Source organism: Ursus maritimus, unplaced genomic scaffold (assembly GCF_017311325.1).
Source record: "Ursus maritimus isolate PB19 unplaced genomic scaffold, ASM1731132v1 scaffold_14, whole genome shotgun sequence".
Taxonomy (NCBI): Eukaryota; Metazoa; Chordata; class Mammalia; order Carnivora; family Ursidae; genus Ursus; species Ursus maritimus.
Window position 1 is genome coordinate 53,117,724 of NW_024423786.1, and position 13,801 is coordinate 53,131,524.

General features: G+C 62.0%; 1 protein-coding gene across 1 annotated transcript in view; it reads left to right on the top strand.

The window, feature by feature from the left end:
* MLLT1 (MLLT1 super elongation complex subunit) overlaps positions 1–11,050 on the top strand; it is a 65,177-nt gene extending 54,127 nt beyond the window's left edge. Inside the window, exons 7-12 of the mRNA XM_040629495.1 lie at positions 3,066–3,153; positions 5,044–5,152; positions 7,341–7,440; positions 7,771–7,842; positions 8,063–8,134; positions 8,306–11,050. Coding sequence (XP_040485429.1) covers positions 3,066–3,153; positions 5,044–5,152; positions 7,341–7,440; positions 7,771–7,842; positions 8,063–8,134; positions 8,306–8,434 — 570 coding nt within the window. The 3' untranslated portion in view covers positions 8,435–11,050. The remainder of the gene's footprint in view (positions 1–3,065; positions 3,154–5,043; positions 5,153–7,340; positions 7,441–7,770; positions 7,843–8,062; positions 8,135–8,305) is intronic.
* The last annotated feature ends 2,751 nt before the right edge of the window (positions 11,051–13,801 follow it).

A 13,801-nucleotide genomic window follows, 5' to 3' on the forward strand; every position in this document is an offset into this window, starting at 1 on the left:
GGCGACGGTATTGGCTCGGGGTGACAGTTTGGCCCGTGGGTAACCATGCGCCCCACTGGCTTAGGGACACACACAGAGCTGTCAGTGCCGTGTGCCCCGCACTCCTCACGGCCGGGAGACGCCATCTGCCAGTAAACTTGGAGGGCCCAGGATGGGTCCTGCTCTGTGGAAGCCGCCTCACAGTCCCGGGGCGTATCAGGAGCTAGCCCGGTGGCTGGAGGTTCTTTGGGTGCTGATAGCATCTGTTCTGGCTTCCGTCTCCTCCGTCTGCTCAGCACCCGCAGCTCTGGGCCGGAGCCCTTTCCTCCTTCTCACCTCAGGTGCTTTCCGTGAGCAGGACTGGCGGAGCTGCACGGGAGAGAGGTGGAGCCCCCTCCTCTGGACTGGCTGGACGTCCGGTGTCTGTGGCCTTGGACACTGTCCTGAGCCTGGAGTTGCTCAAGGAAACCTGGGGCTTTCTCCAGGCTAAAGAAGCACGTCCTGTGTCCCGAGAGACCTCTGAACGACAAGGCTTAGCCACTCGAGGTCCATGCATGTGTGAGACCAAACCACCCGCAGGGTGCCGGATGGTGACTTGTGAACATTTGCCAACCCTGGGACCTCCGTGAGGTGCAGATGTCTGTGGTGGAGGAGGCGGGATAGCCTTCCACACACAGGCCTCCCCAGCCATTGACCCTGGAGGCCACGTGAGGCACCTGCATCCGAAAGCTCTGTGTGTGGACCCTGAGTCGCCTCTCCCCTTAGCCCTCAGAGGAGGCCGGGCAGCTCCTTGTCTGAGTCCCTGGGCCGAGCTCCCCAGCTCCTCCGGTGGCTGTTCTGTAGTCTTTGGCCCCGGGACTCCTGAACCAGTGGCTCCCATCCAGTCACGGCCCAGGCGGCCCTCTGCCCTCCTCCTGGACACTCCATGTGGCCTGAGCGCTGGGACACTCTGGCAGCACTTCCGGCGAGCTCCCGTGCACTTCCTGACCCACATCTCCTCCAGGCTCTTTTGGCTGAAGCCATTTCTGGGTTCCCTTCCCCCTCCCTTTGGATTGGCATGGAAGGAAGAGGGACAAGTCCCCTTGAGAAGTGCGTCTTGCTGCTTGGCAGGGACAAGGAGCCAGTGCTCACCTGTCGTGACACAGGGCTCAGGGTGGTCCCGGTGGGGGGCGCTCCCCACACCCAGAGTCTGCTGTCCTGTCTCCCGACCAGGCGCTGCCACCATCTCTGGTCTTGTGCTCGGCCCCTGCCGCCCGTGCCCCTGGCCCAGTCCTGTCTGAATTCTGTGCCCCCAGAGGTCAGTGGCACTGTTGGCCTCAACCTCGGTGAGCCAGCATCTGGTACAGACACACATTTAGCACAGGCCAGCGAAGTCACTCTTTTATAGGTAGGGAAACAGGCTTAAAACTGGAGGTACTGGTGAGAAAGCCAGGGTCGGCACCCGGCACCCCCGCGCCAGAGTAAGAGCTCCGGGATCTGCGTGCTGCAGGTGCCACGTGGGTCTAGGCCCGTCGTTGGGGTTGTGGGTCACGCTGGTCTGTGTGGCACCTCTTCAGTGGTCGGGGTTTGCTGGCAGTCTAGGTGGGGTTTCCCAGTGAGGGCTCCCCAGGGAACATCACTGGACAGTGAGAAGGTGGGTGAGTAGGGGGTGCCAGCCGGGGTTCGTACATGGGGAAGGCCTGAAGTGGGTTCCGGTAGGCTGTGGTAACCCGTAGAGAAGAAAATTCTTTAACTCCTCAGGTGAAAAATGGATCACTCTGTGGGTCTATGGAGTGAGCAAGGACTTGGGCCTTCTCAGGGCCCCTTCCATTGGCTGGGGGCTGCCGGTGGTCCACAGACCATCCAGAGGGGCTGTCCTGTCCACCAGCAGGTCAGGGGCTCTTTTCCTGGGCTCTTCTTTCATGTGGCACCTGCCAGGACTGAGCAGACCCTGTGGTGTGTCTGTCTATCTCCCGGCCCCCTCCCTCCTTGTGACGGTGGGGCGGGGGTGCCTGGTCCCAGGTGCTGAAGCTGTCGGTCCCTTCGGAGGGTCCCCTGAGGCGAGAGAGGGCTGGACAGGCCCTGTCCCGAGGACAGACTTGCTGGATCCCCTGCACATTGGGGGCACTCTGGGCCAAGGTAGACCTTCTGAGCTGCCCGCTCTGCCCTTCTGCCCTTTGGAGCCCGTGCCCCTGGCCCATGGCTTACTGTGCTGCCCCTTGGAGAAGCTTGTTGGCAGACACTGAGAGCCCAGGAACAGATGCCAGCTCTGTTCTTCCAGAGGACCCTGCCACGGTCATGTGTCCCCCACGGCAGGTGCAACCCCCAGGTATCTTACCACCCCCCCTTCTATAGTTTGTTGTCCTATTTTGATTTTTACTGCCCCCTGGTGGCTGAGTTTGGGGTGGCTGGCTGCAGGAAGAGGAAGGAGGAGGGGCTGTGACTGGCTGTCTAATGATGGGCCAGGCTCCAGTCTGCCGTGTCCTCACCTGCCTGTCATGTGCACACATGCTTATCCTAACCTCAGGTACCTGGTGGGTGATAGCACATGACAGGAAGACAGCGTCGGGTCATCCCTCAGCCTTGGGATGGGCTGTGAAGAAACAAGGGGCAGGACGAGAAGCTGGGTCTCTGCACCTACCTTTCCTGCCCAGACCCTTCAGCTGTTCCCTGCAGCACCACTGCCCACACCAGTCAGCGCATGCTGTCACCAGAGGAGGGCAGGGCCCACTAACAGATGAGCAGCCCCCTTGCCCGGCATTAAGAGCTTGACTCGTTCCCTGTCCTCCTGCCCAGGAGGATGGACGGACTGGACATGTGGTCTGCAGCTTGTCCTGGAACTGCGAGGAATTTCAAGTCCCTTCGTTGCATTTTGAGTGCAAACTGGTGTCCTGGGACCGAGGGGGACCCAGAGCTTCTGTGAGCCTTAGGCCAGGGGTTCTGGGGTCTGGTACCTGGGTGACCCTTTGAATCAGGAACTGGGCAGAGACTGACCGGGTATTCCTGTGGCCAGAGGGCATGTATTGCCTGCTCCTTCCCTCTGGACTGAAAGAGTTTCTTGTTTTCTCTCCTCCCGCCCTGCCCGTCCTCATTGCCCTGGGCTGAAGTCTGCCCAGTCGAGCCCATCCAACTCCAGCTCCAGCTCCGACTCCAGTTCGGATTCGGACTTCGAGCCTTCCCAGAACCACAGTCAAGGTGCGTGGTGCGAAGCGGGCGCGGGGGACAGGGTCGCAGCGCTGGGGAGTGCTCTTGTGTAGGGCAGCCCCTGGCCACCTGGAGCCAGCGAGGCACGGGGGTCTGGGCTCCAGCCAGTGGGCATCGTGACGGTCTTCTCCATGTGATTGACTTGCAGGGGGGCTCGCTCCCTGCCTGGGCATGCGCACACCGCGAGTGTGAGCGCAGCTGCCCCTGCTGTGAAAGGTCATGGACGACTTCCCTGGGCCGGGGGATGGGGAGGGTCCTGGAGGACAGGGAGAGTGGGGGAGCCTGGCCCTGGATGTTCCCAGACCAGGCCCCCAGAGATCGCAGCCACAGGTTTGTGGAGGCTCAGGGAGTCACCCGAACACCAGCTGGGTGTGAGAAGTGCTGTTCTTTCTCGTGCTCTTTCTGTCTTTGGTGTCAGTCTCCTGGGCCCTCAGGTTTGTCTGTCTGTGCTTGTGGGCCTCTGGAGAGGGGCCCCTTTCTCATTTGGACCCAACCGTGGAGCAGACACCCTCCTTGCCAGCACCCCCGCCCCCGGCAGATAGAGGCTTGTTTCCTCTGCCTGCCCCTCACCCCACCTCACCTCACCCCTGCCCTAATCTTCACCCCCATCCTCACCCCACCCCCATGCCCTTCCCTACCGAGCCCCACACCCATCCTCCCCGCCACCCCAGCATAGCTCTGGTGGGAAGGGGCAGGAAATGCTCTGCTCTTGCTGTATGTTTGGCTGACACTCAGGCTCAGACCCCAGCAATCTGCATTTCTGTCTTTTCCTTGCATTTCTTCTGGAGAGGCTGGAGGGGGAGATGGCAGAAGGCCCCCTTGGCTGCCCCAGAGCAGGGAGGGCCTTCTTCAGGTGCAGAGTGGGCCTGGGGGCCCCGGCCTGCAGGGTGCTGATGTGAGAGGGAGCAGGGGGCCCACCCTCAAACCGGAAGCGTTTCTTCTGGTGGATTGGGCCAAGATTCTCCTGCCCCCACAGCCTAGAATCTTTTTTCAAGGGTTGGGGAGAGCTGGGGACTGGAGCATGTGGGGGGGCGTGGGGGGGTTGGAGGTGGGGGGAGGGTCTGGCCTGGAATTCAGACAGCAGTCGCTGAGGGGAATGGGGGATGGGATGCTCAAAGCCCACACTCTCTCCAAGGGTTCTTATCTACGGGGAAGGGAGGGGGAACCTGCCCAAGCAGGATCATGTGACCAAGGTAATTGAGGGCTTTGTGTCCCTCTGTTGCCTTGGTAACAGGAATATAAACCAAGATGCCGTCTGTAGGGGACTGGAACTGTGAGCCTCTGGAGAGAGGAGAGGACGGTTGGCCCAGAGCAGCGGAGGGGGTTGCTGAGGGGCTGGGCAGGCCGGAATAGGGGCGCAGGCTGCCTGGGAGGGTTCTGTAGCCCCCCAGGTCTGGCTGCCTCGTCCTCCCTGGCCAGGGCCTGCTTTCCGTGGCTCCAGGCAGAGGCTGTGCTCCCTGCACCCAGAGCAGAGGAGGGCTGCCCCATCGGCCTGGGCGATGGAGGGGCCCTGCAGCCCTGCTGAAGGCCAGGGGCCAGAGGCCTGCGAACAGGGCCAGGGGCCAGAGGCCTGCGAGCAAGGTCAGGGACCAGAGGCCTGTGCACAGGGCCAGGGGCCAGAGGCCTGTGAGCAGGGCCAGGAAGGTAGGGGGCAGGGGAGCGAGGGGGTCCTTTAGGAAGGGGGTGGCCACGGGGGCATTTCTTAGAGGTGGGTGGCAGGCCTCACCCTGGCCACAGGGACCTCCGAGGCAGGTTTGCATGGCTGTGTTTCGGGGTCATGGTTTCAAGAAGCTCCATGTGGCCCTGGGCACGCAGGGGAACCTGTAGGGTCCAGGCAGGGCCCTGATCTTCCATTTCTCCCCTTCCCTCCCCCCTCCCCAGGACCCCTGCGCTCCATGGTGGAGGACCTGCAGTCCGAGGAATCCGACGAGGACGACTCTTCATCAGGCGAGGAGGCCTCTGGCAAGACCACTGCTGGCAGGGACTCCAGGTGCCGGGGTTGGGGGGCGAGCTGGGCGGGCGTGAGGGCTCCCCGGGGTTGCTCTACCTGCCTCTGATGTGGCTGTGGGGCTTTGAGGAGGCAGGGCCAGGATGGGAGTGTCCGTGGAACAGCCCAGGCGCACCTGGGGGCTGCGTGCTCTAAGTTTCATGACGCTGAGGCTCTTTAGGCAGCTGGCTGGCTGGCAGGAAGGGCAGGGGCTGTTCAGGGAGAGAAGTGCAGTCACCACCTGAGAAGGGAGTGAGGCAGTGCCCGGCAGCCCAAGGACGAGTCCTGGTCCAGGGGATATATGGGGGCGGGGGAGGAGGGAGGGCTTATTTCTCTGCTTTGGGGCCGGGGGGCCACTTCCCCCTCCCCCTCGCCCACATGGGTGGCATAGGGTGAGGACGAACTGAAAACTCTCCCGGGCCCTGCAGACACCCCAGCATGGGGAGCTGCTGCGGCTGCCCACTGGCCTGGGGAAGGTGACGTGACGTCTGTCCTTTTCTCAGAGCAGGGTGAGCTGAGTCTCCTCCTTTGGGTACCCCCAGAGCCTTGGAGCGAGCTCACCTCAAGGGTGGTTGTGTGTTGTCAGTCTCTAGCCCAGAGCAGATGTCGGCCTCGGTGCCGGGCCTGCAGATTGGGCAGACCGCGGAGCTAGCGGCCCCGTCTTGATAGAGCTCCTCTTCCCTGTGAGGCCAAGACTTTGGGGCATCAGCGGCTCCGCTTCAGGATAGGCTAGGCCTTGGTTCTGCACCCCCAGGTTCCGGGAAGCCTGTCAGGTGCTTGCAGTGGTGCTGTGTTAGTCATGGTGGTTACCTCGCCGTCCTAAGAGCTGCGGCTGAGAGAGGCTTTAAACGGGCTTTCGCATTTGCCAGCGTGCTCCAGGCGAGGGCAGCTGGGGGCGCGGGCCAGGGCGGGTCGGGGCTACCCCAGGGCAGAAGTGACTGCAGTGTCTCCTGCCCCTTCCGGTGTGGTGCTGGCAGTGTTCCGTGTGGGCTGTGATGGGCCCTGGGAGCAGGGAGCCGAGAGCACTCACACACATGCCTCCCATTCCTGAGGGGCTCCCTGAGCACGGGGGCCAGATGTGCATATGTGCCTTTACTGTCCTTTTCCAGGGGCAGACGTGGAATGTGGGGCTTCCTGGGGCGCCGGGGAAGGGGCCCCGGTGTCCCCGTGGCTGCTTGGGTTGAGCTGCCAGGACCCCATCTTGTCCTATGTGCTTTGTAGGCCCACAGATGCAGGGGAAGTGAAGGGTGCGTGGGGCGCCGGGGCCGCGCCTGGGCCGGGCTGATGCTGTGTGCTGCCCTCCCGCTGTGTGCTACTGTTCTCCCATCCCCTCTGCTGCCCTGCAGCTGCGGGAGTTGGGGAGAGGGTAGCTTTTGGGCTCCAAAGACAGCAGGGCCCTGGTGACAGATGCTGCTCGTGGGAGAAACCCCCTGAGGACGGGACAGCCCTGACCCCTGCAGGGGGTTGGGGGACAGGGGGCAAGGCCAGAGCCCCTGGGGCTGAGGTTCTGGCCGGCATGTCCCGGTGCTTCCTGCCCTGTTCTCTGTGGGGAGGCCTGTCTCAGGCAGAAGGAGGAAGCAGCAGGTGGACGAACAGACAGCTGGGGGCTGCTCCTTACTAGGTCAAGCCTATAGTGTCCCCAGGGACCAGGGGTCCTGGACACAGACTCTTCCCAAGGACGCTGTGGGTGGCTGGCCCACGGATGGGCTCCCTCCACACCTGCTTCCTGGGCTCCGAGAGACTGGAGAATGCTGAAGGCACTGGGCCAGCACGTTTTGTGCAGAGACATAGTGAGAGAGACGTGGCCATAGGTTCACGCATGCTGGGGATTCTGAATGCTTGTCCCCGGGGACAGGGTGCCCCATGCCCCTGAGGGAAGCCTGCCGTCCAGAGCTCGGGAGCGAGATCAGCAGAGCGCCCACTGGGTTGTGTTCCGAGTCGGGAGCCCTGCACCGGGGGCCCCTGCCAAGCCTCTTGGGGTGCTGGCCTGCTGCTCTTGGGGCTCAGTGCCTTGAATGCAGAGCTGCCTCCAGTTGGCAGTAGCTGCCTCAACCTGAGTGAGGTTGGTCTGGGGTCTAGGGGAGCACGGCACCAAGAATGTGGGGTGTATGCGTGGCCCACGGGGCAGGAGGCAAGGGTCCCTGGCACAGCGGGTGGCGGAGGCCTGACAGGTGCTGTGTCCTGTGTTTAGGTTGAGCTTCAGTGATAGCGAGAGTGACAACAGCGCCGACTCCTGCCTGCCCAGCCGAGAGCCCCCTCCCTCCAAGAAACCACCCCCACCCAACAGCAAGGTAAGCGGGGGGCGGCCCCGGGGGCCCCCACTCAGGAGGAGAAGGGGGTCTCTTGGAGGTCAGGTCCCTGCCTCAGCCCTCACGTCCTGGTTGCAGGGCTGAGGGATCGGCCCCGGCCTGGTCCTGGGCTGAAGTTCTCCAAGGGTTTGAGCTGAGCGTGGGGGCCGAGGGAGGCTTGGTCCTCCCCAGGCCCCAGAGAGATACTTGCTCCCCAGGATGGGCGGCCTTCGGAGTCAGGGTCAGTGGCCCTGGAGGGGTGAGGAGGGCCTCCTGCAGGCAGGGGCAGGGGAGGAAGGCAGCGCTCAGAGCAGACCTGGGTTTGCCCTGCAGGCATCTGGCCGGAGGAGCCCGGAGTCCTGCAGCAAGCCCGAGAAGATCCTCAAGAGGGGCACCTACGACAAGGTGGTGGGCTTGGACTGGGCAGGTGGGGGGGGGGACCCCAGAGCTGGATGCGCTCCTCCCAGCGGTGCCTCAGCGGTGCCTCGTCCCAGCCTAGCCCAGGCATGCGTCCACCTTCCTCTTCCCAGGAGCCAAGATGGGTGGGCCCAGGGGCAGGGCAGGGTGGGTCTGAGCAGTCGGGAGGGGCTGAGGCCGCCCCTGAGCGCCTGTCTGCCACCCCCAGGCCTACACGGATGAGCTGGTGGAGCTGCACCGGAGGCTGATGGCCCTGCGGGAGCGCAACGTGCTGCAACAGGTACCAGTACCCACGTCACCTGCCCTGCCCCCACCAGACCTGCGGGGTCTCCCCAGCTCCTGGCCTGCGGGGGTTATCTCAGCAGGGGTCTCTCAGAGGAGTCCCGGGTAGGGTGAGGCCACCCCAGACCAGCTTCCTGTTGCCTGAAGCCACCTTGCCACCACCTTCTAGATCGTCAACCTGATTGAGGAGACCGGCCACTTCAACGTCACCAACACCACCTTCGACTTCGATCTCTTCTCCCTGGACGAGACCACCGTGCGTAAGCTGCAGAGCTACCTGGAGGCCGTGGCCACATGACCCTGGGCCGGGTGTCGGGCCCTCTTCGCTGGGGCCCCAGGCGGCCACATTCGGGCCCCGCCTTCCTTCTTCTCTCTCGACTTACCCACCCGCAGCACTGCCTTAGTGACCGCCCTGTCCTCGGCCCACACGGCCAGCTGCACTTTCCTCGTCGGCTCCCGGCCCACCCTCCCCACCACCTTATCGGGAGCCCTGAGGCTGAGGGGGGGCAGGCCAGCGCCGCTGCTCCCCAGTACTCAGGGGCCGTCCCCTGGGCCCCCCTTGGAAAGCAGCTGGTGTTGAAGGCTGCACCAGGCCTCACTTCAGAAGGGGAGGGAACGTGGCCGGCAGTGGGGGCCTCGCTCCACGGCGGGGCATGTGGCATGGTTTCACTGCCCGGGCCTCTCTGAGCAGCCAGGGCACTGCCTCCAGCCTTCCCAAACGGTTCACACCCCCCCACCGCGCCCTAGGAGCGCAGAGGGCCGCAGCCCCTCCGCGGGCGCTCACTGTGCTGGGACCCTGTCTGTATAGTTCTCTCTAGTGTCCATGTGTGTGCGCCGTAGGTACCGGAGCGGCTTCCGGGTGTGCGTGTCCGTGGCAGCAGTGCACGTGGGGGGTGGGGGGTGAGTAAGGCGGGACTTTTAGGTTAAGATGTTTCCACTGGTCTGGTCGTGGGGCTGGAGGCCGAGCTGGAGCAGCACCGGCCCTCTCCAGGCGAGGGGAGGAGTCGCCCCTCCATGGTTCCCAGGATGTGTCGTCCTCCCGGGGCGTGGAGGGCCCTGCCTGGGGCCAGTGAACACTACGATGGGGCAGCGGGTCCGCGGGCACCCAGGGGCCTCCGTGCGCTTGGCGCCTGGTCAGACTGGCGGCCGCCTCCCGGAGCTGACCTGGCCTCCACCAGCTGCAGGCCCTGACGCGTGTCGGCCCCCCCACCCCCCCACGGCTCGTCCTCTTCCTCCTTCCATAGGATCCTGTTCCTCCCTTCTGTTGTTGGAGTCTTCGAACTTTGAAAAAATGAGCTTTTGCCAAATAAGACGGGATAGTTTGTGGAGTTTTTTGAGGAGCGTCAGGACTCAGAGCCAGCCCCTCGTGCCGGGGCCCAGCCATTCGCAGGCCCTTCTGGGCGCACGTGTCTCTGGTCTGGGCTCGGCTCTCCCACCCCTGCGAGTCATGCCAGTCCAGAGACCCAACTCCTCGCATGCCTGAGACTCTCCAAGAGCCAAGCTGGCTCCTCCTCCCCCTCGACCAGGATGCCCTGCTGGCGTCAGCCCACCTTGGGTGGGGCTCCTGGGGGCCGGGGCCCTGTGTGCTCAGCCTCTACTCCCCCAGACCTCGACTCAAGGCTCCCCCTGCCCCCCCCCCCGACTTTGCTCTGAATGAGATGTGGGGAAAAGGACTGGGGTGGGGACCAGACGTGGGCTCACCTTCTCCCCCCCAGCCCACCGTCAGAGGGTCTCTCCTCCCCCCAGTTCCTGAATTCTGATGCGGGGAGTGCCAAGCTCCCCTTCCCTGTGGTTCCGTCTGTCAGGCAGACCCTAAACACTCCCGGGGGAGCCCTGCCTCCAAGACTCCCCCAAACTTCAGCCTCCCTGGTGACATCCCCAGAACTCGCCGGGAAGGCCCGAGAACGTTTCAGAGGCCCGAGAACCGCCATGACTCCTCGCCATCTGCTCTGATTCTCTCCTGACCCCACTGCCTTGAGGTATTAGGAAGAGGGCAGGCCTGTGTGGCAGGCTCCGTGCCGTCACCGTCCCCTTCCCCAGGCAGGCCAACAATACTCCAAAGTGGGGCACCTTTCTTCTCTGGAAACTCTAAGACATTGGACAGAAGGAACTGGCCTGATGTGGACGATGCGGCAGCTGCCCAGCCCTCTGTGCACAGAGGCTGCTGGGGGCCACAGCCAGGAACCTGAGCTGGTCTTTCCCCTTTGGGAGCATCTCCTGGGAAGGGCCATAGGCCCTCCCAAGCTCCGCATGGTGACCTGGGCAGCGCTCAGCTCCAGAGCCGGGCCGTGCCCAGGAAGCAGCTGGAGGAAGGCCAGGATTTGGCTCGCCCTCGGTCGCAGCAGTGTCTGGCCCTTCCTGCTGTTCTTGGGGCCTTCGGACGCACCAACCCATTTCTCAGTTACCTCCTCTGGCCAGAAGGCCCCACTGCTGGCCCCGTGATCACCTGATGGGCGCGCCAGGCAACCAGGGCCCTGACCGCAGCATTCCCAGCTGCTCCCCTGCCCCACCCCTAGCTGCCCGGCAGCTGGGCCTCCAAGGGCTCTGGGGACACTTCCATAGGAAGGGGCCGGCACTTTGTGATTGCCGCGTGTTTAGTGTTAAGCCCCCTGCCCCCAGTGCAAATCCCTGTGTTTTGCTATCTCCTGAACAAAATGTAAACCGACACCAGAAAGCAAAAGGTATCGAATACCTTTTTTACCCATAAGGGTTTTTACAAAGAATGTGTCTCACTAGGAACTAGGACACTCATCGGCCCGAGACCAACTCCTGGATAAAAGGAATAAAGGAGAATCGTGTTTGTAATAAGTTACAGGATTGTTTCTGTCCTGGATTTTAAACTTTTTGTTAAATTGTGAAATTATGGAGGAGTTTTATAGAAAAAAAAAGTGAAATAAAGTCAGATGGGAAAGCAGATCTGTGTGTGTAGAGCCTCGTGCGTCCACTTGGTTCCTCCTGGAACGGCCAGGGGAGAGGGTGGGCGTCAAGCCTGGGCGGCAGCAGTGGGGACAGGGGAGTATGAGCAAGGCTGGCATCCTAGAGGAATACAGACGGCACTACTAGAAATTCAAGAGAGGAATGATGGTGGAAAATTTGGTCTCAGGTCCTGGTTTTGATGGTGTGTTCTTTCCTTGGAAACCGGCAGCAAGGTTGGGGTTGAAAAACAAACCTGACTTCACAAGATGGGAGAATGGGTTGGAATGGGGGTAGGGGGGGTGGAGGGATTGGGAGGGTGATAGAGGGCAAGATGGGTAGAAGGTGGTGAAAGGCTTCCTTTGCTGAGAGCTGGGGGGCCTGCCTGCGGGTTCGTCCGTGGTGGGCTTTGCTCGGGACTGCGAGAGTGGCAGAGCTGAGGGAGCCCGGCAGAGACCGAATTCTTGCAGCCCTGTGCACCCTGCGACCGTTCCATTCCGGAGTGCCTCTCGCAGCAGGCTGCGACCCGGCCTGTCTGCCCACAGCAGCGGCAAGGGAGCCAGCCGGCTGGCCACACAGGGGTCCTCCGGAGCCTCTCTTCTCAGCCTAGCCGAAATTCCTGCTTCCGGCACCAGGGCTGTGGCCTCCGCACCCTGCCTTTCCTACCAGAGAAAGGTCTGCAAGCCCTCTGGGGCAGTTTCTGATCTGAGCTCCCGAAGAAGGGGCAGGAGTGAGAGCGGGTCCACGGGGGGTCCCAGGGTCCGCAGAGCCTCACCACATGGTGAAGGACTGACTCCCTGGGGCCAAGAATGCAGCAGGGCTGAGAACCAACTGGCGGCCTCTTCACAAGCCTGGGATGGCGTGGTTGCTGCTGCCAGGTCCCCTCGGGGCCGGCGAAGCAGCCCGGGGTGTCGGCCTGCCTGTGGGGCATCACGTAGGCACATTGCTGAGACTCGAGCCCAGGCACGTGCTCCCGCAGTTGCTTGCGTGTGTCTGCCCCTGGGCACCTTCCTCCTTCCCGCAGGTCCATCTGCGATCCCTGGCCCTGAGCCCGAGGAATTCTCATTAGCAGCAGGGAATTCTGTTCCTGCAGAAAAACCCCAAGGTCTCTGCATCATCCTTCGTGCGTAAAGGCATTTCCAGGGGTCGCGGCGCTCTCGGGCAGCTGCGTCCTTCCGTGAGGCGCAGGGGCTCTGTGGCCACCCGCCACCCGCCGTTCCTGCTGAGAAGTCAGCCCTCTGGTCTGTCCCTTTGAGGCTTTGGTCTCTGGTGCCTTTCAAGTTTCCTTTTTGTCCTTCAGTTGAAAACAGTTCCATACGTTTTGGTGATTTGGTTCTTTCATCAGTAGGACGTCTCTGTCCCTTTTAAATGCTTTTGCCTTGAGTATTTCCAAAGCTTCCATTTTAAATCTATATTTTCAGGATGCAGGCTCAAGACGAGTCTAAGGTTCCAAGGGCACGTGATCCTCGTTCCTGCTGCTTTTCCATGTCCACTTTCTTACGCGTCCCTTGGGAGCCATCATCCGCTCCCTCACAAATGGTGGCGCACCTGCATGCCTTTTCCTCCCCATGTCTGAGAGCTCAGTCCAAGTCCTTACGCTGTGTAAATACACCGAACTCACACCACTAGTCCTGCAGGCGGCTTGGGATGGTTTTCCCTGGTGCTCTTCGCACCGTGCAGGGGTGCGACCGGGTCTCAGGGCCCTGCGCCGGCCTCTCCCCCCCCCCCATCTGCCGGGGCTCTCAGGCATCATCCTGCCTGTGCGTGCGTGTTTCTCGGAGCTCCTCGTGGAGCATGAGATGGGGCTCTTGGCAGAATGTTCTGCGGCCCCCGCTTGCCCTCCCGCCCTGGCCAGGTCAGCGTCCCTCACCACGCGGGAGCCTTATGTCTTCATCCAGCTTCTCCCTCAGTGGCTGCTGGGTGCTTATTCCTGGTTGAGGGCGATACAAGGTTTACAAGTTCTCTCAAGGCTCCTTCCAGCAATTTAACGTTCCCCCCCCTTTTCTTCCCTCCCTTGGGTTCTTTCTCACCTCTCGGTTTGCTCCATCTGGAGTTCATCCTGCCAGGAGGCAGGGCCCCAGCTCTGTTTCCGCAGTAGGCACTGCACCCCCGGTCACAGTCACGGTCACGGGCTAACCCGTGCTTCCTCCACTACGTGAAAGGCCACTCCATTCCTGCATTCTTGTCCGTGTGCCAGGCTCCTCTCCTCTGCACATCTATTATTTATGCCCCATCACTGAGCTTTTAATTCCCGCGGCGTCGGCATTTCTTGATTACTGGTAGGACTAGTCCCTTTTCGTTATTATTCCCCTCCTAGAATTCCCTGTGTTTGCTTTCCGATGGAACCTAATCAGCTTGAGTTCTAGAACGTTTTCTTTATCTCGTCGTCCTGAAGTTTCCTGTTAACGTTTTAGTTTTAATTTTAGTTTCCAAAAAAAATGTGTCCTGGATGGCACTGGGTGGGTCCCCAGAGAACCCACGGCTGTTCTCTCCGGGTGACTGCAGACGGCCAGGGGACCTTCCTGCACCATCTCTCCAGGGGGTCGCGAGCCTGTGCGGCAGTCCCGCGCCTCTCTCATGTTAGTGTGTGCGGAGTTCTCAAAGTGAGGAAACCTATGAGCTCGATCACACCTGGCTTTACCTTTTCCAGAGCCTTTAGTGGGAAACTCCGCACCCGCCCACCACGTGCCTCTAGCACCTGCCTGCCTAGTGGAGACAACCAAAAATGTCCCGGACATCACCACGTGTGTTT